The sequence below is a fragment of the Schistocerca piceifrons genome, chromosome 5 (genome assembly GCF_021461385.2).
Source record: "Schistocerca piceifrons isolate TAMUIC-IGC-003096 chromosome 5, iqSchPice1.1, whole genome shotgun sequence".
Classification (NCBI taxonomy): Eukaryota; Metazoa; Arthropoda; class Insecta; order Orthoptera; family Acrididae; genus Schistocerca; species Schistocerca piceifrons.
Window position 1 is genome coordinate 591,575,253 of NC_060142.1, and position 27,418 is coordinate 591,602,670.

Here is a 27,418-nt window from a genome sequence, read left to right on the forward strand (position 1 = left end):
TCTTTGAATGATCCTACAACTGTTACAGTGGAATCACATCACTGGTAAAAAATGTGATGACTACCATGATTTCACTAGGCCTCTTGGTTGCATCCAGATCCTTTGTACTCAGACTCAATTTCAACCCATACAGGACAATATTTTTGCCAACTGTAATTAACACATACCTTCCTACAGCATCTGATCTATCTTTCTGATATATTTTCCATGCCTTATTGAATATTTTGGAGATTTTTACTTCAGGTTTCACCCAGCTCTCACTTCTGAATACAATCTGAGTATGAATGAGTTCCTGGAGGACGGTAATGCTTCAGCAATTTACTGTCAAAATTCTGACATTTGGAGTGTCTTTACCTGGCATGCTATCTACTTTCACTTGCTGGCTTGCTAGTTAGAGGCAGGAAATTGCAAAGGGTATGATTCCAGCACCCAGTCAGCATCTCAGGCAGACTGCAGCTTTGTGCAGTGATTGATTGATATGTGGCATCAAAGTGAGTTAGGGCTTCTTGAGAAGCCATCAGCATTATCACCACCACCACCACTACCACCACTGTCGTTGTCTCATTCATACTGGCATAGAATGTTATCACTAACTGCTCAATTTCTGGTCTTGACACAAGATGAAAAGGAACAGTGGTCACATGCTTTTCACCATCCCCTTGACATACAAACAGAACTCTGCCAATTTAAACTGTGGGCCACTGTCTGATACATTGGTGTGCAGAGCTCCATTTAAAGGCAAAGACTGTCATTCTTCCAGAATGAGATTTTCACTCTGCAGCAGAGTGTGTGCTGATATAAAACTTCTTGGCAGATTAAAACAGTGTGCCTGACTGAGAGTCGAACTCGGGACCTTTGCCTTTTGCGGCCAAGTGCTCTACCAACTGAGGTACCCAAGCACAACTCACGATCCGTCCTCAGAGCTTCAGTTCTGCCAGTACCTCGTCTCCTACTTTCCAAACTTCACAGAAGCTCTTCTGTGAACCTTGCAGAACTAGCACTCCTGGAAGAAAGGATAGTGCAGAGACATGGCTTAGCCACAGCCTGGTGGATGTTTCCAGAATGAGATTTTCACTCTGCAGCAGAGTACCGTATTTACTCAAATCCAAGCCACATCTGAAAAATGAGATTCGAACTCAAAAAAAAAAAAATTTCCCGAATCTAAGCTGCACCTGAAATTTGAGACTCGAAATTCAAGGGGAGAGAATAGTTTTAGACTGCACTTCCATATTAAAACAAAGTTGGTCCATTGTAACATGAGACACAATTGGGGTCGAATGGATGAAGATACAGCTACAGTAGTTTGGTTCGAGTTGTAAGCTTAAGAGTTAAGCTTTACCAAGTAACCATTGCTATGTGGCAGGCACTCCGTCTGTATTTATACGGGTACCATTCCTTTTTCACTTGCTTCGTCTGGTTTGAATCGATTGCTTATTTTGCTTTGATCTGATAAGTGCCGTTCTCTTTGTTTAGGTGTTTACATCACTCTTGGCTGAAAATGCATTATTGTAGTGTGTCATGCACTGTTTGTCGCATTGTGATAATGAGTGTTTACGACCTGTCGCCGATCGCGGCAGGGCTTGCTTTGTGCACGCTTCCATGTCTTACATTTCAAAAAAAGAGAGGAATTGTCTCATAAGCGAAACAACGGCAAGAGACTGCTATTTGTTGTTACTTACACTGCTGCTTTCTTTGATAATGACCAATAAGAATCAAATAATAGACTGCGTATGATAGGAGATGTTCTGAATGAGAGTTTAGCGAAAAATTTTTTCCATTTGAAAATCTTTGCACACGCCTATTTAGTACACTACATTCTGCACAGAAATTAGATTCATCTTAGATTTAAAAATCTAGTCAGTTGCCATGCTTCATTTCTGACTGTATCACTATTCAGCAAAAGAATAATACAAATATAAACATGACATGATACGTATATTCTTCCGCATTTGCTGTTGTCTCACTCTAGTTTCGTAGTTCATTTGGCAGACAGGATTTAAATGAGATAGCAGCAAACACGAAAGAATACATGGCATAATGTTTACATTCTTCTACCTTTTCTTTTAATTTATTTACTGACACAGAGGTTTTGGTGCCAGTATTTATCTTTGTGCCTACTAAGCATGCCTGCGTAGCCCCACATATATCCGATGGCAAAAGTTTGTTGTGGTGGCACCTACCAACATTTTTCAGAACTTCCGCTTACTTTGCACTCGATTCTAAGCTGCAGGCAGTTTTTTGGATTACAAAAACTGGAAAAAAAGTGTGGCTTATATTTGAGTAAATACGGTAGGAGAAGAGGTACTGGCAGAATTGAAGCTGTGAGGATGAGTCGTGAGTCGTGCTTGGGTAGCTCAGTTGGTAGAGCACTTGGCCGCGAAAGGCAAAGGTCCTGAGTCAAAGTCTCTGTCTGGAACACAGTTTTAATTTGCCAGGAAGTTTCATTGTCATTCTTGCCAGGATCATAACAGATGATGATGTTGACTACATCTGAGTGACACATTGAATCAGAGATAGTATGCATGACAAGTAACCATATAATTCCTTGAACAGGCCTGCAAAGTTGATATATATGCAGCCTGTAATGGAACTGACAAATAGACCTCATTTTGTTATATTATACACTAATTAAAGGAACTGGCAAATAGACCTCTTTTTGTTATATTATAGACTAACTAAAGTTGTGTTAAAAATCTTTCGCTTAATATGATATTAGGATAGGTGTTACGATCAGTAATCGATATTGAAATTGTACATTCTTTGTCACTTTGCCTGTGATCTTTGGTGAGCAACGGGTTTTTGGTCACTTGAGTTCTGGCCATGGTCGAATGTAGTCATTTTCAAGTTCTGGCAATAAACGTGTTTTTTTTTAAACAAGCTATGGAATCCTGCATCATGATTTGGTTAGTCCAGTGATAATCAAAAACTCGCACCTTTTCTTGCACCCAGAGCAGCAAAGGAATCATCGCCTAGACAGCGTGACCAAATGGACAATGGGTACTCAGCAGTATCAACAAAGGAGACATCGTGGCCAGCTCTACTAAATAAATTATAGCCATTAGCCGCACCATAACGGTGTCCTTACGGAGATAACTTTTACAATGTAGTAGAGAGGTTCCATGATAAGTCCCATAGCCTGTCAGGAGTTGATCACAGGGTGAAACATCACACTTGGCCAAACTGATTTCATGTGCCTCTTTGGCAGGCCACGATTACACTTTCAATATTGGCATAAATGCCTTGCCAATATACAGGGTACCTTATCAATGCCTTCATCTTCAGCATCTCTCAGAATGGCTCACATAATAGCTTGGAGAGGTGAGGTCAAAGCATAGTCAGGATCACAACCTGACAGCAAAACCCTTCTGTGGCTAGCAGAAGTACCCATGATGAACATTTTCTGTGGTTCATCTAAAAATGGGTCTGAAGTTCTGGTTCTTAATCTTTGAGCAGGTGCTCTGGCCAACAAAAATGCACATTATCCATGAGTTTGCACATCACTAGGTCGTGATCTGTAAACTTAATGACATCTCAGGCCTTCATGCTACATGGGTCTAGCCATGGCCATGCTCCGAGAATATGTTGGCCACAGTACAATATCATGCTGAATTCCTGTAAACAACATGGGTTTTAATTCCATCAACTTTTGCCCATCAAATGCCTTCCATGGAGTAATTTAGCATGATTTCACAAGTTCTACACTGAATTTTGCTAACTCTGCAGTTCTGTATGTACAAAAAACAGAATCTTTACTAACTAAACTAAATTTGCCTATACGTGAGCGAAAATAGTGTATTGTAAACACAGCAGTATGACAAAGCTTTTAATGCATAAAAAGGAGTTCTTTCCCTGTATACGAACAATGTACTATGCAAGGACATTGCAATAAACCCCCAAACCATTATCCTCAACTCAAGGTTACTATCATACAATTGACTATTCTGTAAAACCTGTGCACACAACCACCCAATGCTGCCCTCTCCAGGCCCATCACTGGTCACTCTCACAAGGTCAAAGACAGAGCAACTTATGGAACTACGCAGGTTGTTTATCAACTAAGTCATGTCCACCACACTGCTATTTATATGAGCCTGTACACCCGGTGACCACTAAACCGGCTGAGCACATGAATGGGCATCGATGGGAACTGTCTGCCTGGGGGACAACCATCCCAGTTGCTAAATATGTTCTACAGCATGACTCTAGGACATGTGTGCTATGCTGCACCAAAATGGCTGTTTGTATCCTCTCTGTCAATACTAGTTTCCCTGAATTGCAGAGATGGCAACTTGCCCTATTACATATACTTGCATCCCAACACACTCCTGGAGTTAATGTCTGCTAACACATGACCCTCTTTTTCATGACTCCTTTTGTATTATTATATTACATTTTTCATTTTTCTTATTTTTATATTTATCTTTATTTATTTTCTGCTTTGGATTTCTTTAAAAATTTTATTGAACTGTTCATTTGCTTTTCCCCTAATTAATCTCTACTTCTCAATTTCTCTTTATCCCTGAGCTGAAGCTGGCACAGTGCTATCTCTGACCTACTCTGATGTCCCCAGCTACCATTTTGTCTACCACAATCCCTACTACAGGTGGTTCCCTCTCATCCTGGGGTATCAATGACCTGCCCTTCCATTTCAGCCTTCCCTAACCTACCCCTTTCTCCTCTGTGAGAAGAGAACTACGAGTTCTGAAAGCTAGGATAGTGTGTCATTTTTACTTTTATGTCTGTCCATGACCAACAACAGAGAAAGTAGGAAAACTGATTCACAAAAAGTGGCTAGAATTAACACTCAAAAACATGAACTACCATTACACACTAAAATCTATCACCGTATGCTTTTCAAGTCTATAGTACGCTTTGCAGACAGTACACAGGCACATGATCTCGATCTCTTGACTACCATCACAACTGTTATGTGTGGTACTATGACTGTCAGGGACTTTCAAGATCCCATCACTGGAAGCAGTATGTGTGGTGCTCAGAAAATATGCAACAGACACAGAGGTGCAACAGACAGGTTGAAGATGGGTAACATGACAAGGTGGCAGAAATCACAAGTGAGTTCACACAAATACCACAGCAAACAAACTCTTGGAAAATGAATATGTGGCAAAAGGAGTCAGATGCAGCAATAATGCACATGGCATACACAACTGACTGTCCAACATCTGGGAGTGGCTGGGAATGAGGCATGTTAACTCTAGTAAGGGCACAGTCCAATTCCTGAGTGACCACAGCTACTATACTGCCCATTTTTACAAATGGTTCGAATGGCTCTAAGCACTATGGGACTTAACATCTGGGGTCATCAGTCCCCTAAACTTGTTCTTGTTGTGGTCTTCAATCCAGAGACTGGTTTGATGTAGCTCTCCATGCTACTCTATCCTGTGCAATCTTCTTCATCTCCCAGTACCTACTGCAACCTACATCCTTCTGTATCTGTTTAGTGTATTCATCTCTTGGTCTCCCTCTATGATTTTTACCCTCCACGACGCCCTCCAGCACTAAATTGGTGACCCCTTGATGCCTCAGAAGATGTCCTACCAACCTATCCCTTCTTCTAGTCAAGTTGTGCCACAAATTTCTCTTCTCCTCAATTCTATTCAATACCTTCCTCATTAGTTATGTGATCCACCCATCTAATCTTCAGCATTCTTCTGTAGTACCACATTTTGAAAGCTTCTATTCTCTTCTTGTCTATACTATTTATCGTCCACATTTCACCTCCATACATGGCTACACTCCATAAAATTACTTTGGGAAAAGACTTCCTGACACTTAAATCTATACTCGATGTTAACAAATTTCTCTTCTTGAGAAACGCTTTCCTTGCCATTGCCAGTCTACATTTTATATCCTCTCTACTTCAACCATCATCAGTTATTTTTCTCCCCAAATAGCAACACTCCTTTACTACTTTAAGCATCTCATTTCCTAATCTAATTCCCTCCGCATCACCCGATTTAATTTGACTACATTCCATTATCCTCATTTTGATTTTGTTGATGTTCATCTTATATCCTCCTTTCAAGACTGTCCATTCCGTTCAGCTGCTTTTCCAGGTCCTTTGCTATCTCTGACAGAACTACTATGTCATCAGTGAACCTCAAAGTTTTTATTTCTTCTCCATGGATTTTAATTCCTACTCCGAATTTTTCTTTTGTTTCCCTTACTGCTTGCTCAATATACAGATTGAATAACATTGGGGATAGGCTACAACCCTGTCTCACTCCCTTCCCAACCACTGCTTCCCTTTCATGCCCCTCAACTCTTGTAACTGCCAGTTTCTGTACAAATCGTAAATAGCCTTCCGCTCCACGTATTTGACCTCTGCCACCTTCAGAATTTGAAAGAGAGTATTCCAGTCATCATTGTCAAAAGCTTTCTCGAAGTCTACAAATGCTAGAAACGTAGGTTTGCCTTTCCTTAATCTATTTTCTAAGATAAGTCGTAGGGTCAGTGTTGCCTCACGTGTTCCAAAATTTCTACGAAATCCAAACTGATCTTCCCCAACGTTGGCTTCTACCACTTTTTCCATTTGTCTGTAAGGAATTCATGTTAGTATTTTGCAGCCATGGCTTATTAAACTGATAGGTCAGTAATTTTCATATCTGTCAACACCTGCTTTCTTTGGGATTGGAATTATTGTACTCTTCTTGAAGTCTGAGGGTATTTTGCCTGTCTCATACATCTTGTTCACCATATGGTAGAGTTTTGTCAGGACTGGCTCTCCCAAGGCTACCAGTAGTTCTAATGGAATGTTGTCTACTCCCAGGGCCTTTTTTCAACTTAGGTCTTTCAGTGCTCTGTCAAACTTTTCACACAGTATCATATCTCCCATTTCATCTTCATCTACATCCTCTTCCATTTCCATAATACTGTCCTCAAGAACCTCGCCCTTGTATAGACCTTCTGTATACTCCTTCCACCTTCCTGCTTTCCCTTCTTTGCTTAGAACTGGGTTTCCATCTGAGCTCTAGATATTCATGCAAGTGATTCTGTTTTCTCCAAAGGTCTCTTTAATTTTCCCGTAGGTAGACTTAGAACTACTTACACCTAACTAACCTAAGGACATCACACACATCCATGCCTGAGGCAGGATTCGAACCTGTGACCGTAGCAGCAGCGCACTTCTGGACCAAAATGCCTAGAGCCCCTCGGCCACAGCAGCCAGCCCATTTTTACAGTATGAACCTCGATCACAAGTCTGACTCGACATGCAGATAATACAGGTCTTCACACAACATGCTCTTTGACAGTCAAATCTTGAACTATGAAAGACAGCTGTATATGACACACAAAGATTCATACGTACCACAAGGAAAATATAACAAAATTATCTGCTGGTGTCCCACCCCCCTCCAAATATTTTTTTTTGGGGATGGGGCATGGAGAGGGGTAGAGGGGGAACGGGTGAGGGGGGTGGGGGGCGATCGCTAAGCCATGTTGACCAAAACGATATGCAACTATCTCCACATTATCAATTTGGGCTCTAGGTGTGCACTACAAGCAACATTAAAAACCACTTAGAACTGTCATCCACACCTGCAACAGAACCTGGATCAGTGATGTTGGGTGTCCACCGCCAAGTGCAGGATTTGTGTGACACCTGATGATTATCGCAGAGGAGTGTGCAGCGGCCAAATTACAGTACTTGTCTCAGGCAAGCACCTCAAGTTCAGGAGAGCGAGAAGGAGGGCTGCACTATGGTTGTGCTGGCTGAAGTGGCAGTCTTCAAATGGGAAAAATGGTCTCTTAAATCTAGAAAGACAACCAGTCTAAGGGAAGAACACCCCAACTAAAAATCACTTGATTTTTGAGGTTGGTAGCTGAATTGATGGGTCTGCAGCCCATCACTAATTTAAAAAAATATGTGGAATGTTCAAACTCAAAGAGACCAAGAAAAATGGCAAAGGGCAGAGGTGCTGTACAAATAGGACATAAAGCTAGAGGAGGAGTATCCATAGCAACTATAAAGAAGTTAAAAAAAAAAAAATTATAAAATCCTGGGACCACATCAAATACAGACTTGCAAATGGATATCAGTGTGAGAAATCATTATTTGGTAATCACAGCAGCATATGTCCCCAACTGACGATGCTGTTACTACTGGGTAAGACAATTTGTTGATTTTACAACTTTGGAAAGGATGGAAATCGGAATGTGTTTCTAATTGGCGCTCTAAATATCAGAATGGATTCAAAATTAAATGATACAGTAGGGTAGAACATTACAGAAACTTCCTTGTGCTTACTAATGGTGAAATACAAATTTATTTATGTGAATAACACAAATTAACAATTGTTAACCTTCTGATAGGTGCACATATGTGTCACATACGCAGCGACAATGTTCGTTACCTTTTCTTGGAAAGTGGGAGGGACAGATTAATAACTTCTTTTTGTCTGACCGACAGCATAGTAGGGAGTCAAAATTTTTATGAATAGCTCCCAGTCCCCTAATGGGGACCTGTATACTGTTGCTAATATCAATACTACATTATCTAGCTGAAGTTCACATGCACAAACCTCAAAGTGCTGATCAACACAAAATTTGCTTACTTCTACAGTTTTGTATTTATACCCTTGTTTTTATGAAAATGGCAGCTTCTTCTTTATCCATCCTAGATCTACAAGTGTAAGATGCTAAATTATACCCATTTATACTGACACTATCCATCCCCACAGTTACATGGTGTTCAGACAGACAGAATATATCAATCACATTCTTATTTTTGAGATCATCTAAACACACTGATTGCTCATATACTTTATTTTTTATTCCCCTGATATTTTGATGAAGTAAGCTGATACTGCTCTTAGCTTTTCCACTATTTACTGCACATGAAGTTTCTTATATTCTACTTATTTTGTTTGATGGCTGTCTGGACTTTGGCTCTAACCTAAGGAACTTGTCTGCCTGGACCCTTTAACCACAGGGAGGCAACACTTGTTTCACATGTGCCAAAAAAAGTATATCCAGCCTTCATAATGATGGAAAAATCGATGAAGTAACAGGTGATATCAAGAAACCAGAAATTATAACTTTTTACAATCACACAAAAGGAGACATTGACACTGTCAACAAGCTTTGAGGGCCTTTCAACATTGTGAGAAACACAAAGCAATGGCCTCCAGTGGTGAAACACCAGCAATAATCTCAAGAGGACAAAATACCTCAGACACCTTTCAAACCAACTTGTGCAGGAACATGTAAAAAGGAGAAGTACTAAAGTAACTGGAGACCTCTGTACACAAGTTCTAAATGTGCTGCACACAGATGATGAACACCAAAAGAAAAATGGAAGAGGAGAAGAAGATCAACCTCAGGAGCCTCTGAAGAAAAGATGTCGACCATGTTTAGTTAGCAAGAAAATGAGAATCACCCCATTTTAAAAGTGAAATATGTGGACAGTTTATTTGTTTACAGCATTCAAGAAACGTTTGCAATGATTGTATTTCAGCTTTTAAATAATCACCCGTTTCAAATGTGAGGTATATGAATGGTATGTTTTGTTTACATCATTCAAGAAATTTTTATATTGAATGTATTTCAACTTTTAAATAACTTTAGTATATTGAGAAATCAAAATTTCAAGCACAATCCTGTATAAATTTGACATTCGAACATGGAAAGTAAGTATCAGTACCTCGAGAAGCTGTGGGAAGAAAATGTGTGTTTTGAAAAATAACTTTATTTTTAAATAATTTTTTTACCTTGCTTTTGTTTGTATAACCCATGAATAATACCTAATATTACTTTTATGATAAAAATGTAATGTTTAAAAAGAAAAAGTTTATTAACAACAAGTGGTATCCGCAAGATACGCACGACCGCCCTTGCCCGACTAGAAGGCGCGTCTATCAGAGGGGTATTTACACCAACGTATTCACAACTGTACATGAATGCAACAAACAAATAACTTAAAATCAATCGTTGATTGCACACTGCAAAACATAAGAACAAAAGTAACTTACAGATAAAGTATCACTGCCAAGTAACATGCTCAATGAAACTTAGAACATACTTAGAAAGAACTGCAACAATATTGAAGAGAAGGTAACTGAAAAAAATGTGCAACAAGATTAACATAAATGACACTTTAGTCAAATACAATAATTACACTAAGGTTACTGCAATTCTTGATGGTCCCTTGAACATTACAAAATATGGGACTTGGTTCTAAATAGGGAAATAGGGTGCATGATCACCATGGATTGCAAAAGCAGCACTGTGACGTGCTCCCACGCTGGCCAAGATGTTGATAAGAAGTCCTGGTGGTGAAGTGTTCCATTGCTTCACCAGGGCGGTTGACAACTGGTGGATGGTTGCTGGTGCATGTGGTTGGGACGCAGTATATCTTCCCAAAGCATGCCACACATACTCAGGTACTGTCTCTGGCTGAGCCAGATGCTGCTGCCTGCCCTGTTTCAGAGGATGATTCTCAGCCTTCAAGGTCCGGGCAATCGCAGAGAGTGGGCTTATTGGTAGTTGGGAGCTCCAATGTTAGGCACGTAATGGGGCCCCTTAGGGATATGGCGGCTAAGGAGGGGAAGAAATCCAGTGTGCACTCTGTGTGCATTCCGGGTGGAGTCATTCCTGATGTGGAAAGGGTCCTTCCGGATGCCATGAAGCGCACAGGGTGCAGCCAGCTGCAGGTGGTGGCACATGTCGGCACCAATGACGCGTGTCGCTTTGGATCTGAGGAAATTCCCTCTGGATTCTAGCGGCTATCCGATTTGGTGAAGGTTGCCGGTCTTGCTTACGAGATGAAGGCAGAATTCACCATCTGCAGCATTGTTGACAGAACCGACTGTGGACCTTTGGTGCAGAGCCGGGTGGAGGGTCTGAATCAGAGGCTCAGACGGTTTTGCGATCGTGTTGGCTGCAGATTCATTGACTTGCGCCATAGGGTGGTGGGGTTTCGGGTTCCGCTGAATAGGTCAGGAGTTCACTACACTCAGCTGACGGCTACACGGGTAGCGGAGGCTGTGTGGTGTGGACTGGGTGGTTTTTTAGGTTAGAAGGCCTTGGGAAAGTATGGGGTGGGCTGCAATCTCAAAGGGTGCGTGGCAAATACAGGACCTGCTTGGATCAAGGAACAGTCGGAATTGTAGTTGTAAATTGTTGTAGTTGTGTTGGAAAAGTCCCTGAGTTTCAAGCGCTAATAGAAAGCAGAGAAGCTGAAATCATTATAGGTACAGAAAGCTAGATAAAGCCTGAAATAAGTTCTGCAGAAATTTTTACGAAGTCTCAGGCGGCGTTCAGGAAAGATAGATTAGGCAGAATTGGTGGTGGAGTGTTTGTGTCTGTCAGTAGTGGTTTATCTTGTAGTGAAGTCGAAGTAGATACTCCGTGCGAATTGGTATGGGTGGAGGTTATACTTAACAGCCGAACTAAGTTAATAATTGGCTCCTTCTACAGACCCCCAGACTCCGATGATATAGTTGCTGAACAGTTCAGAGAAAATTTGAGTTTCGTAACAAATAAATACGCCACTCATACGGTTATAGTTGGTGGGGACTTCAACCTTCCCTCGATATGTTGACAAAAATACTTGTTCAAAACCGGTGGTAGGCCGAAAACATCTTCCGAGATTGTCCTAAATGCTTTCTCCAAAAACTATTTCAAGCAGTTAGTCCATGAACCCACGCGAATTGTAAATGGTTGCGAAAACACACTTGACCTCTTAGCCACAAACAATCCCGAGCTAATAGAGAGCATCATGAGTGATATAGGGATTAGTGATCACAAGGTCATTGTAGCTAGGCTCAATACCATTTCTTCCAAATCCACCAGAAACAAACGCAAAATAATTTTATTTAAAAAAGCAGATAAAGTGTCACTAGAAGCCTTTCTAACAGACAATCTCCATTCCTTGCAAACTGACTATGCAAATGTAGGCCAGATGTGGCTCAAATTCAAAGACATAGTAGCAACAGCAATTGAGAGATTCATACCTCATAAATTGGTAAGAGATGGAACTGATCCCCCATGGTACGCAAAACAGGTCCGAACGCTGTTGTAGAGGCAACGGAAAAAGCATGCGAAGTTCAGAAGAACACAAAATCCCGAAGATTGGCTAAAATTTACAGACACGCAAAATTTGGCACGGACTTCAATGCGAGATGCCTAAAATACATTCCACAACGAAACATTGTCTCGAAATTTGGTAGAAAATCCGAAGAAATTCTTGTCGTATGTAAAGTACACAAGCAGCAAGACGCAGTCAATACCTTCGCTGCGCAGTGCCGATGATACTGTTACTGACGACTGTGCCACTAAAGCAGAGTTATTGAACGCAGTTTTCCGAAATTCCTTCACCAGGGAAGACGAATGGAATATTCCAGAATTTGAAACACGAACAGCTGCTAGCATGAGTTTCTTAGAAGTAGATACCTTAGGGGTTGCGAAGCAACTCAAATCGCTTGATACGGGCAAGTCTTCAGGTCAAGATTGTATACCGATTAGATTCCTTTCAGATTACGCTGATACAATAGCTCCCTACTTAGCAATCATATACAACCGCTCGCTCACCGATAGATCTGTACCTACAGATTGGAAAATTGCGCAGGTCGCACCAATGTTTAAGAAGGGTAGTAGGAGTAATCCTTCGAACTACAGACCTATATCATTGACGTCGGTTTGCAGTAGGGTTTTGGAGCATATACTGCATTCAAACATTATGAATCACCTCGAAGGGAACGATCTATTGATACGTAATCAGCATGGTTTCAGAAAACATCGTTCTTGTGCAACGCAGCTAGCTCTTTATTCGCACGAAGTAATGGCCGCTATCGACAGGGGATCTCAAGTTGATTCCGTATTTCTAGATTTCCGGAAAGCTTTTGACACTGTTCCTCACAAGCGACTTCTAATCAAGCTGTGGGCCTATGGGGTATCGTCTCAGTTGTGTGACTGGATTCGTGATTTCCTGTCAGGAAGGTCGCAGTTCATAGTAATAGACGGCAAATCATCGAGTAAAACTGAAGTGATATCAGGTGTTCCCCAGGGAAGCGTCCTGGGACCTCTGCTGTTCCTGATCTATATAAATGACCTGGGTGACAATCTGAGCAGTTCTCTTAGGTTGTTCACAGATGATGCTGTAATTTACCGTCTAGTAAGGTCATCCGAAGACCAGTATCAGTTGCAAAGCGATTTAGAAAAGATTGCTGTATGGTGTGGCAGGTGGCAGTTGATGCTAAATAACCAAAAGTGTGAGGTGATCCACATGAGTTCCAAAAGAAATCCATTGGTATTCTACTACTCAATAAATAGTACAATTCTCAAGGCTGTCAATTCAGCTAAGTACCTGGGTGTTAAAATTACGAACAACTTCAGTTGGAAAGACCACATGGATAATGTTGTGGGGAAGGCGAGCCAAAGGTTGCGTTTCATTGGCAGGACACTTAGAAGATGCAACAAGTCCACTACAGAGACAGCTTACACTACACTCGTTCGTCCTCTGTTAGAATATTGCTGCGCGGTGTGGGATCCTTACCAGGTGGGATTGACGGAGGACATCAAAAGGGTGCAAAAAAGGGCAGCTCGTTTTGTATTATCACGTAATAGGGGAGAGAGTGTGGCAGATATGACACGGGAGTTGGGATGGAAGTCATTAAAGCAAAGACATTTTTTGTCGTAGCGAGATCTATTTACGAAATTTCAGTCACCAACTTTCTCTTCCGAATGCGAAAATATTTTGTTGAGCCCAACCTACATAGGTAGGAATGATCATCAAAATAAAATAAGAGAAATCAGAGCTCGAACAGAAAGGTTTAGGTGTTCGTTTTTCCCGCGCGCTGTTTGGGAGTGGAATGGTAGAGAGATTGTAAGATTGTGGTTCGATGAAGCCTCTGCCAAGCACTTAAATGTGAATTGTAGAGTAATCATGTATATGTAGATGCACTCGGAAGGATTTAAGTCGGGAACAGCAGCCCAGTCCAGTAGCCAAATATCATCTCATTCCAACAAAGTTGTTTGATGTGGTTGTGCATCACCACCACCACCACCACCACCACCACCCATAAAAATGAAGTTAGGAGCGAATGCAACTGTGGAAAGACACAGTCATGGAAGGAACACAGTGACACAATAATGTTGAGTCGCAAGTGTACAGTGTTCGAAGATTGGGAGGTGAATATTCCCATGCAGCAGTATGTCGCCCCATGCCATAACACCCGGACCACCAAAATAATCATGTTGCAAAATGTTACGGGGTGCATTACACGTTTCCACTTCTTGCTACATGAGGGAACAGGGAGTATTGTGGAACATGATACTTTCAGTGGCCCAGGTGTTACGAGGCATAATGTTGCATGGGCTTATAGACCTCACCAGTCAGTGTTATTGTGACCCTGTACTCTTTCCTTGTGTGTGTCTTTTCAGGGGTGTTTTTGATGCCGACTTAATTTTTATGGATGTTAGTGCACGAGTGCAATGTGGAGCACCTCCTGGGATGAAACAATATTCAGCGAATGGACTGGACTGCCTGTTTCTCCAACTTACATTCCACCAAGCACATGTGGGGTGTGTTCGTGAGACCTACTGCAGCACGTCCACATGCACCAACCACCATACAATACTTGTCAACTCCACTGGTGAAGAAATGGAGCGCCTTACCACAAGAACTACTAACCTTATGGCTAATATGGGAGCACATTGCAGAGCATGCAGCCCAATCAGTCGTGATCACACGACCTATTAAGAATGGCATCCCACCTTTAGTAACGGCCAAGGGCAATCGGGAATCACAGCGACTTGAGGGTAATTACTGTCTTTGAATGAAACAGGCACTTTAAAAGTAATCAGTTGTAGTGACTACATTCCAACTGCTTAACCTGCTGATTTTTGAAAGATGATGAGGCCTGTAACACAGTTTTAATATAGTTCTTCCATTTAAAGTGTCATCTGGATCCAGTTTTACGCATCAGACAACTTGCTTCAAGTTCACCAAAAAATAACATAGTTGACTCACACAAAATACTTTTAAAATATGTTTATTGTATCACAACACAGGTAAAACTGACGTGGGCTAATACCCAAAAATTGACGTAAGACTGACAAAATACTAACTCTATACTAACTGTTTGAAAACTGACCCCCTGTGGTTACACTATAGGTCCTCATATAAGAGCCAAGAATTACATCAATTTATGTACTGTTTAAATTGAAAATAATTAAACTTATAATTGAGATTTATATGCTTTCACAAAACTGGGTGCACATTTTGGTTTAGCAATTCATAACAATACTTCTGACATAGTTAGCCTGTCGAAACATCATTGTTCTTTTATTAAAATTTCACAAAATATACATTGATAACAATACTTCAATAATTTCTGTTAATTATTTTACAATCACAGTTTAACTTTTGTTCCTAACATGAATCCTGTATCTTTATAATGGGTTCCATTTTACTTGCTTTTACACTTCTGTGCATTAATTCCACAAAGGATAATTTCAAGCTATGTTTACATTATGTTTGGCACATTTTGGTTTAGCTTCATCATAAGTCAATTAGTTTTCATAGATATGGTGAGCTAGCAATGTTACAATTTAAAATTCAGCACATATATAATTTTGTGTAAACATCGTTTGATAGTATCGTAATCTCCGATATGCATGGAATTGTAAACTGCATTTTATACAGTTCTGTTCTCCTGCATTACAATTTCTTTTCATCTCACTGATATTTCTTTCAGTTGCTTTCTGTACTACACTTTAGTAGTTCTTCCTCTGTACAGTTCTCATTTTATCGAGTTACGTTACTTGGCAGTGACACACCACGCAAAAGTTGCTGTCCTTTCATCCTTAAGTTTTACACACCAGTGCAACATTGTTAGTGGCTCAGATCATTTCTTATTCATAGCAAGAACCTGTTTTCCTTAAAAACAAAACTTACACTGTAAAGGAGCAGCTGACAAAAATTGAACTCAATTAAATAATATCAGTTGTAATATTGAAGAGTTGAGAAATGGCTCAGATAAATTCTTGTAGCATGTGAGGCCAGTTATAAAACTGGAGAGAATAAGAGAAGATAAGCAAATTAAAGGACACAAATTAATGGCAAATGGAAAACCTAAATGCTTGTCAAAACTAGCAAAACTCCTGAACTCAGCAGTTTTAGAAATGCTGGCAGAAATGTTTAACGGATGTTTAAAAGGTGAAGAACCATCAAATGAATTGGGCGGGGGAGGGGGGGGGGGAGGGGAGGGGGAGGGGAGCAATTATTCCATTCATACTTAAAAAAGAAGCTGGCACGATTGTGCAAACTATACAGGAACTAGCATACAACAGCTCAATTGCAAGGAAAAGTAATATTGCATATAACAGAAGTGCAAATAACAGTGTCAGAGGAACAGAATGGGTTAAGAGCAGGACCTCATGAACACATGGCACATCCACTCTCAAACACCTAATTGAAATAAAGCTGAAAAGAGGAGCGATTCTTCACTTAACATTTATTGATTTGCAGAAGGCAAACAATACAGTTCAACTAAGTAACTTGTGGTTGGCAGTGCAAAATTTTGATATTGGTAACAGGTATGTCCAGGTAATAAGAAACTTATGAGGATTGCAATAGTATAGTTTAAGTGGGTAACAAAACTTCCCATGAATTCTCCACAAATAAGGATCTAAGACAATGGTGCTCATTACCATCAACTTTCTTTAAAGAATAAAGTTTTGCAGAACTGGAAGAAGAAATGTTGTGGAATGAGAATCCCTGTAGGAGTAGAAATACTGTATGCTTTACTCTTCACAAAAGACTTGGTCCCGATAGTGGGAGACAAATATGACTTCGCTTACACTTTCAGGAAGAAGACTCAAAAAGCAAGTGAAGATGAATAAGAAGACTTGAATGTAGGACCCTGCAAAATTAAAAATCTCTGCACATTTAAATACTTGAACGTCATTTTTATAACAAATGGAAGAAGAACGTAAGACATCACAATTGAAACGGTGCAAGGAAAAAGAGTGATTGGCCAACTTAATTCCTTACTATAGAGTGCAAGTCAATCGTAAAGAATATCACCGTAAAAGACTCTGAAACATGGGAGCTAACAAAAAAAGGAGTAAATAAATTGATGACTCTCGAGTTGGTTTTTTGTGAACAAGTTGTCCCATCTCCAGATTGGAACATATTCCGAAATGAAAGAATCCAGGAAATTATAGGAGAAATTGACAACATTCTCAATGTCATAGGCAGCAAAATATTAACTTGGTACAGTCACCTCCACAAATGGATGATAAGTGGTAGCCAAAAGGAATCTATGATTGACACCAGCTGAGTAAAAATATATATATATATATATATATATATATATATATATATATATATATATATATATATATATATATATATATATATATATATATATATATATATATATATATATATATATATATATATATATATATATATATATATATATATATATATATATATATATATATATATATATATATATATATATATATATATGGAAGACCACCTACAAGATCGATGCAAGATTTTAATGATATGATGAAAGTGCGCGGGAACCTTCAGGAAGAAGACTGGATGAACAAGGAACTACAAAAGTTGAAAATGAGAAGACAATGGCCATCATAAAAAAAGCTGTACATATGTTGGCCAGTCCCTATCTATCAAGTGTAACTTGAAGGCTGTGCAGTATTAGGAGAATCTGCCCCAAAACCATTTTCTAGCTTACAGTCAACATTTCGGTGATGCATTCACCTTTCAAGGTGGTAATGTATGTGCAAACTTTACCCACCTTGGGGACACCTTCCTCTAGAAGGCAGCAATCAACAGTATGGAATTGTCTGAGATATCTGACGATATCAACTCCACTGAATGGACTTAGAATTAGTTGAAAATTGCTGTGCCTCATTGTAGGAATCTTCTTCGCACTGGATGACCTCAGGAGGAGCAACATGCAAAGGAGAACTGATCCGTGCACATTTCAATGCACATGATGGAGCAACTCAAGATTGAATGTTATCCACCAGCAGATTTTGATTCCACAGCTGTGCACTTCTGAGCAGACTGCCTTTATTTTGCTCACTGTTTTGTGTTTATTTCACAGTGAAGATTTTTAAATTAAAAAAAATTTTTTTTTAATAAGATTTATTACTTGTTCCCTTGAATCAGAGCCCACATTCATTTGCAGATGTCCAGGTGGCACAATTTTTTTTATGCAGTTTAGTCAGTGCTGTGAAATAAAAGCCAAGAAGCACACAGTATGAAGAGGAACATTTTAGTCATGCAGTAAAAAAGAAGAAGAAGAAAAACAAGAAGAAGAAGAAGAAGACGGCTTGGTCTGTGAAGAAGTACCAATAGCACTGAGCTGTTATAGGTCCAATTCCCTATGATATACAGAAGAAAAAGATTGTTTCCGTAGTGGTGGTGCTCTATTATAAATTTAAAAAAAAATCTGTGCCATAGCACAAGGTACCATAACACACTGCAAAAAACAGTTTGCAATTACTTTGAAATAAGGCTGACAATTGTTGCAACATCAGCCATACAACCCCGATACCTATAAAGAAAGACTTTTTGTGTGTTCATCTCTGTTTTCAAAGGAACAGTACCGAATGCAAAAACTAATGAAGCAACAGTAAAATATGAAGAGAGTCAACTTGGGTGAAATTTTATGAAAGTAAATTAAAGTGCTGAAAAACACACATCAAAAGGGGAAAATAGGTTTCAAAATGGGAAAAAGTAAATAGTGAGACTGAGATCGAGCTGGACTCTAACCTCTGCTAGCAACAAGAGGGTTATCTTCAGACCATAAAAAATTAGCAACAAACATCACATTCTTAAGAAGAACTGGTTTTAACTCTACAAGAATCAAATTCTAGAAATGTAGTAGGCTTGCAAAATGTATACAGTATCACTAAGAATGACACTTAATCAATACCAGCATCAAATAAATGACCTGGATCTCTTATACGGTGAACCTGAAATAAATATCGAGAAAAGGAAGAGCCCACTTAATATATTTTATGATACTTATAACCATTGAGGAAAAAGAACATTTTTATTTAGAGATCTGATGAAATTAACAATTTATATGCTGATGTGTACATCTCCCAATTTTCTTGCAGAAATATGCATACTATTCTTACTAAGTTCTATATAAAAGCATGGTAAATGAAAAAAAAATCTGACATTTTGTATATTTTGTCCATATGTTCAAATCATCAACTGTTAATTTTTCTGCAGCAAGGTAACAACATTTCTTGTTCTCTTTTAACTGTATGATATTTCCCGTATCATACTTAATGAAAATTTATTCCAGTGCCACAAAGTCCATCTTACCTCTCCAAGAGTAGCCCGCCTTTTATCAGTATCAAATTGATGATCAAAATCATCTGATTCATCTTTATCTGCATCTAGAATGTCCTCATCATCAAATTCCTCAAACATATAATAGTCGCCAGAGCGAATTGCTGAAAATGAAGATTATTATTTTATGACCTGCTCATCAGAGAAGCATCCACACAGTAAAAACACCTTGATCAGAAACAAAATAGGAAGATATTGTCCACATCACACTGAAAAATACAGTGTGTCTGACAGAACAACACTATACACTGCAAGATTTGAATTGACTGTACTTATGCTAATAGAAAAACTATGATATAGTTGTCTGTCATGAGGAAAGTAATAAAGAGAGTCTCAAAAGCTGAGATGATATTAGCAGATTGCTGGCATGGACTATTTACTGCAAGACTTTACTTTGATAAATTATGACACATAATTTATCTACAATATAGATTTTTTAATTAACAATAAAAAACCACAAAAAACATCTTTTGAACATTGTATAACATTTGCCAATATTTAAATGGTGTATTTTTAATTACATCTGAAGTAAAACTTGGCTAATTATTTGCAAATAGTTTGCAGCTGACTCTTGTCATCAGCATAAATAATTTAGCGTCTTAAGTTAAATTAGCTTTCTACAGGCCACTAAATAACTGCACAAAAACAAGCTAGGTTATGAAACAGCAAAAATTATAGTTACCTAACCAGATTTTGTACAATTTTCCTACATATAACACATAGGTTAGCAGTACAGTATATGCAATACACCAAGTTATGACAGCAAAATAGAATTTTCCTACATATAACACACAGGTTAGCAGTATATGCAAGCATGTCTTTATGTTAATTGCATGTACAACATTAGAAACATTGAAAGCATGATGGCTACATAGAGCAGACAATCAAATAAGGAAGTGTTACACACAACAGCATTTATTGTTAAAAGAGACTGAGATAAGCCTTTGCAAAAGTTGTCTGAAATTTGAAAATATACATCAGCAATTTTATATATACACATCTTAACTCCAAATATCTTCAATTACTGTAAGAAGAGACAAAATTATAGCACCTTGAGAAAACAGTGATCTTGTTTAGCAGCTCTGTGAACAAAGAGCAGTCTAGATCATGTATTTTTATTGTAATGATTAGGTATGGCCACATCTTCAGATCCAAAATCATATTATCTCTCACAGCATCTGATTCTTCTGGCTGCTCTCACCCTATCCCTATTTTAGATCTTAGAATGGCTTAATTCAGTTGAAACTGGTCTTTCCAATACAAATAAGTGATGTAGACTGTGCTTTGCTCATAAAATTTAATTAATGTGTTAGAACTGCATTTTAACTGTGAGGATAAAACTACCACACTCATCACAGAGGAAAAAATATGGTAAACATATAGATTTCTAGAATTAATACACAAAGATTCCCCTCTAATGGAGCAAGACAAATCACATAATCAGAGCATGAAGGAAATAACCACTCCACTAATTTAATAAGTATCAGAAAGAACATACGATGGTCTTTAAACAGGCAATATCAGAATATATTTGTTTTTTATTTTCTGTGCATAATGTTCACCAAACAAGAGCCTGGTAAACTTGTTTTTATTTATCCGTGTACATGCAACTCATCAGCAGTTGCAGACTGCCTATCTAACAGCTTCTAGGGGCAAGAAAAATTTGATTTTCAATATTTCACGCAATTATTGACCGATTTACAAATTTAAAATGTTGTCATAATTTACTCATTAAGCGTGTATACATTAGAAGTTTAATTCAATAAGACAAATATAAAATTTAAAAACTGTGTTTTTTTACCTTGAGGCGGCATAATCGATGGCACACAAATACCCAGACTTCATTCATGCAATATCTTAGAATGAAAGCATTTAGTAAACTTTACACAAAATGTGAGGCCCCCACAGAACTGTTTCTTGCTAATATCCCCCCCCCCCCTTTTTTCCACAAAACGACTAAACGAACTATGTTTATCCCTTATTACATTTTTGCAACATCTGACACAATGTTTTAATTATTACTTCTTTATTACTGTCTATTTGTAACACAGTTGGCAGACAGTATCTAAATACATCACTGAATGTACCTACACAATTAGATCATCATATGACACACATTTCGAGGGATACGATGTCATAAACACTGAGGTGCAAGAATAACTAGCTTTTGCTTAAAATGAAACACATACTACCCAGATTATATTGAGCCAGTATTTCATAATGAAAGCCCTTAATGACTTCCAAGAAACTTCCTGCATCATTTCAACCATTTTCCAAACTTTTCTTGCTTACATGGTTAACATCAGATATTAAACACATTAATTCGTTTGTAACATAATCAGATGTTTGAAGCTGTTTAATACATGAGAGTTTGATTCTTGAAAGAATAAAGGCATTTACTGGAGTATTGCTAATTCAATGCTTAGTTCTTTGCAAATCACAATACAAGAAACAACATACTGCTGTATAATTCCAGTTTATTCTGAATGTATGGAATGATTCGTGCCATTGACCTGTCATAGATTATGTTTGTCCAACTGTTGTTTCAGCAGTACACACATTACTGTAATATTTGTTAAGGGTAACTGATATACCAAGCTTTGTTAGTATTTGGTAATGAATACAAAATTGCATACTGTTTTGCGTCTTCAGTTACTCATTCTTCAAAAGGGTATAGCATGATTCTGAAAGTTCAGAGTTTTGCTTTGTTCCCAACATTAAAATTCACAACAAAGTACCACTTTTACAATATCTCTTTCGATTTTCATTCCTGGGGCCTTTAATTGGTCAACCAGGCTTTCAGATTCCACTCTTAATTTTGCTCTTCACCATTTCATTTCTACACGTCATCAAGCACTTAACATAAAGAAATGTTTCTCTCTTAGTCGCATATTATTATAGGTAGTACATACTACTTGAGGTTGCGCTTTGCTCAGATATTATTGTTTTGAAAGATGAACCTGTCACTGAAATATTGACTGTAAGACTAGAATATAAGTTGGAAAATCTTCTCCAAGTTCTGTGCAGACTTCAAGTTACCCTAGATAGAGCAGTGTTGCCCAAAATTGGTACACGATACCAGTCTAAAACTGATCCCCCACCCTGCTGAACTTCAGGGACTGCATGTGTGAGACAAATATTGGTACCTGGCCCTCCTGCACATTTCTTTATGATGATGAGTAGATTAAAACTGTGTGCTGGATGAGGTTCAAGTACCAGTCCCCTAGATGACTGCTAAAAGTAAGCTATTTCATCTGCCCACTCTTCTGGAAGGTACTAAATTGGTATGCAGTCTGGACCAGAAGAATTTTCTTTACTAAGCGACTTAATTTTCTTCACTGCAAAAAGAGCATCTACTTCCAAATTGTTCATGTTGGCAGCTATCTCAATTCATATAATGGAATATTTTCTGCATTTTCTTTGGTGAAGAAATTACAGAAAAACACATTTAGAAACTCTGCTTTAGTGACACTGTCATCGAGAGCGTTATAACTGCTATCACAACAAGGTTCTGATTGCGTCTTGCTGCTGGTATATTTTACATACAACCAGAACCTCTTTGGATTTTCTGACAGATTTCAAGACAGAGTTTAGTTATGGAAACTTTTAAAAGCATCTGGCACAGAAGACCACACTAAACTTCGAGCACTTGTAAACTGCCATTGATTTTAGAGATTTTGCATTTTTTAAAATATGCACTGCACTTTTCATTGTTTTTGGAACACTGTCCTGGTGATAATTGGCACGAGGGATATGGGAGCATGATACCTATGAATTGAATAGTGGAAAATCAGGATGGAACGTGATAATATTGTGAAATGGATAGGCGTTACTCCTCATACAGCAGAGATGCTGAGTTGCAGATAGGCACAAAAAACGCCTGTCTTGGCACAACATCCAGAGACTGTGGTTATGTTGGTCATGTGTGTAGGAGTTAAATTTGTGTGTGTGTGTGTGTGTGTGTGTGTGTGTGTGTGTGTGTGTGTGTGTGTTTTGTAACAGCTGGTATATGATGTGTTGTTTCACAAGTGGCTCTCCTTTGATAGTATGTTTTCCCAGTTACAGGGATGGTATAGGTGGTGGATGTGGTAGTAGTGTGCACAGGGCAAGTCTTGCAGTGAGGACGATCGCAGGGGTGGGAGCCATAGGGTAGGAAAATGGGAGCAAAGGAGCATAGAGCCTGACAACAGAACTGCGTGGATTGGGAGGGCAATGAAAAGCTGTTCTAGTTGTGGTGGTCAAAATCTCAAACAAAATGGACCTCATTTCAGGGCGTGATTTTGGGAAGTCATAGCCTTGTCAAAGCAGCTGATTAATGCATTCAACACCAGAATAACACAGTGACAAGTGGGGTACTCCTAAGTTGTTTTTTAGAGTGATCAGCATTACCAGGATTGGATGTTATGGCCTGGAAAATCTGCTTTTGAATTAGACTGCTGGGGTAATGGTGGTGTATAGCTGTAAAGAGTCTGTATCTGAACAAATATGTTTGCCACCAATACCAAGGCTGTGTCAAAATGTATGACCTGTCTTTTTGTTAGTAGGTTTAATGTGGACTGAAATGTTTAGATGGCCTTCAGTAAGGATGAGATCAATATCAAGGAAAGTGGCATGTGATCTGGAATACGATCATGTGAAATTTCATTGGAAGAAAGCATTTTGAGATCCCAGGAATTTTAACAGGCCATATGGCAATGATGTCATCACTGTATCTAAACCATACCAGAGACAGAAGGCTTATTGATCACAGGAAAGGCCCCCCTCCAATTGATCCATGAAAGGGTTAGCACAGGAAGGAGTCACCCAGGTCCCATGGCTGCAAACCTGATCTGTTTGTCTGTCTGCCCCTCAAAGTTAAAATAGTTGTTGGTTAGTATAAAGCTGGTTAAAGTGAGCAGGAAGGATGTCATAGGTCTGGAATCAGGTGGGCACTGACTGAGGAATTTTAAGCAGCAGACAGACCATGTCCATGGGGGATGCTGGTATAGAGGGAGGTGGTATCAATAGTGACAAGCAAGGTGTGTGGTGGGAGTGGGACAGTCATAGATTACAGATGATCTAGGAAATGGATGGTGTTTTTAATATAGGAGGGAAGTCTTCGTAGTATGGGTTGCAGATGTTGATCAACTAAGGCAGATATACATTTGGTGGGTGCTATGAAGCTAGCAACTATGGGACAAGAAGGATGATTGGGTTTGTGGATCTTGGGAAGAAGGTAAAATGTGGGTGTGCATGGTTTGGGTGGAGTATGAAGTTCTATGGATTGAGGTGTTAGTGGACCTCAGGTTTTAAGGAGTGACTGCATGTAAGTTTGAATCACAGGTATTGGTTCTTGATAGCAGATGCTGTATGCAGAGGTGTCAGACAGCTGGTGTAGATCTTTATTTACATACTCCTGTTGGTCAAGTGCCACAGTGGCAGATCCCTTGTCTGCTGGGAGGATAACGATGGAGTCATCAGATTTTTGTGAATAAAGAGCCTGGATTTCTGTAGAGGACATGATAGAGTCAAGGATGTTGGGGATTCTTGGTTTCTCCAGGAGGAGTAGTGGTTGATGGTGTGGTCGTTTAGGGAGCTCCAGAGGGACAGGAAAGAAAATACAATTGTTGAAGTAGTTTAGGAAAAGGTGGGAGGCTGGTGCACAGTACAGTAGGATTACATCCAGAAATAAGGACTTTCAATGTTAGGCCTTTTGGAGTAACACCAAGGGACAAGCAGCTTTCAAGAAACATAATGTGGGACCTTAATTTTGATAGTGCAAAAGCATGTTTTCAGAAAGAATGAATATAGTATGTGATGCGATTCATTATGGCAAGAGAAGAGGATCAGGAGTGTCAGAGATGGTGAGAGTGGCAAGAAAGAGAAGCAGAGGGAGGAAAAAGACAGAAAAATAGGATAAAAGCAAGGATAAAGATCAGAAAAATCAAAATTCATACAAAAATTGTGAGAACAGTCAAGGGTTAAGAGGAGATAATGAGTGGGGAAGAATCTCACACGAAAAGTGGCCTTTATGATATGAAAAAATGATTGGAAAAGAAACAAAATCAATAGCAAAAGTTGTGGAAAGAGCAAAATTTTAAAAACTGAGCAAACACAAAGTGGAAGTCATAGGAGAAAATGTAAACCACCAGGTTGGCAAATAAAGTAATGTAGGAGATGGCAGTAATCTGACCAGAGCAGTTAGGTAAAAACCAAATGCACAAAAACGTCAAAGAATTACATATAAACAAGGTAAGTGTAGGGTGGGAAACAAAATAGCTGTCACTTCTGCAACAAATTGGCTAAAGAATCGGAAGAATGGACCCATATCCATGCACAGAAATCAGTACTAGTAAAGATGTAGGCAAGGTGTCAGTTAATTTAGGTGGTACAGGGGGGGGGGGGGGGGGGGGCAAGGCTTACTAGCACACAAGGCATAAAGGAGATGACAGTTTGCTCCTTCTTATGCTAACCTTTTCATGGGTTGCTTGGAGGGGGCTTTCTTGTGATCCATAAGCCTTCAGCCACTGGTTTGATTTAGATACATTTATGACACCATTGCCACATGAACTCTTGGTGAGGCTGACCTTATAATTATTGGAATCCTTATACAGGTATACATTCTCCCAACTATATTTCACATGGTCCTTGTCTGAATTCCTTGCCACTTCCCATAATGTTGATCTCATCCTCATCGAAGGCCAGATACACACTTCTGTTCACTTTAAACCTACTATCAAACAAAAGTACTGAGATTTTGACAGCTGACATCCTTCTCACATCAAACGTTCTCTTCCTCGTAGGATTGGTGTTCGAGGCAAATGCATTTGTTCAGATGCAGATTCTTTACAGCAATACACCACCATTATCGCCTCAACCTTCACTGGATATAATTATCACATTAGCCTAGTTCACAAGCAGATTTCCTACAACATCCAATCCTGTTACATACAAATCTTCTAAAAAAACAACTTCGGAATATACCACTTGTCACTCAGTATTATCTTGGTCTTGAATGTATTAATCAGCTACTTTAACACCGCCATGACTTCCTAAAAAGCCCTAAAATGCCCTGGAATGAGATCCATTCTGTCTGAAATTTTGCCCACCACACCTAGAATAACTTTTCATTTCAATCCCAATCTCCACAATATCCTTGTCCGACCTATGCTCCTTCTGCACCATTCTCCTTACACTATGACTCCTACCCCTGTGACTATCACCACTGCTTGACTTGCCCTATGCATCCCACTACCACCACCTACACCTGCCCTGTAACTGGAGAAACATATACTATCAAAGGGAGAGCAACCTGCAAAACAACACATCATATATCGGCTGTTATGTAAACACTCTTCGACCTTTTGCATCAGCAGGATTACCACCACGTTATCAGTTAGGACGAATGGCCATAAACAGAAAGTGTATACTGGCAACACAGAATATTAGGTTGCAGAGCATGCACTACAACATAGCAATCATGATTTTGTTGCCTGTTTCACCATATGTGCCATCTGGATTCTTCCCTCAGACACCGGTTTCTCAGAACTCTGCAGGTGGCAACTGACACTACAACATGTCCTTGGTTCTTGCCAACCACCTGCCCTTAATTTGCATTACTTTCTTTGGTCTCAGCATTTCTTCACAATAACTATTCCTTTCTTCATTTCATTTTAATTTTCTACATCTTTCATTTTCTGACCAGGCTATTTTTCGCCTTCCCTTCCCACCATTATGACATACAAGGTACTTAGCTTTTCACTCTCATTAAATCATGCATGATGTTTTAGCATTATTCTCTGTCTTTTATACTATCCCAACCTCTCTACTATCCCAAGCTCTCAGGTTTCCATATCTCGCCCAGTGCCATCCCAACAATCAGTCTCTCCTTCTCATCCTGTCCGGGTAGTCTCCTTTGACTCAGGGGTTCTGGTTAGTCCTTTTTCTTCAACTCTCTTCCTGCCTGACGAAGCTGCCACTGACTCTGAGAAGTTGTATATGTAATACCTTTTATATGTGTGTTCCCCTGCCACCACTTTGTGGGTAGATTTTTGACCTATCTAATTACATTAA

The 27,418-nt window shown here is 39.2% G+C and overlaps 1 protein-coding gene across 1 annotated transcript in view; it reads right to left on the reverse strand.

The window, feature by feature from the left end:
- The window catches only part of LOC124799297 (piezo-type mechanosensitive ion channel component), a 715,678-nt gene that overhangs the window by 265,605 nt on the left and 422,655 nt on the right, over positions 1–27,418 (reverse strand). Inside the window, exon 29 of the mRNA XM_047262884.1 lies at positions 19,340–19,470. Within this exon, the coding sequence (XP_047118840.1) occupies positions 19,340–19,470 (131 nt within the window). The remainder of the gene's footprint in view (positions 1–19,339; positions 19,471–27,418) is intronic.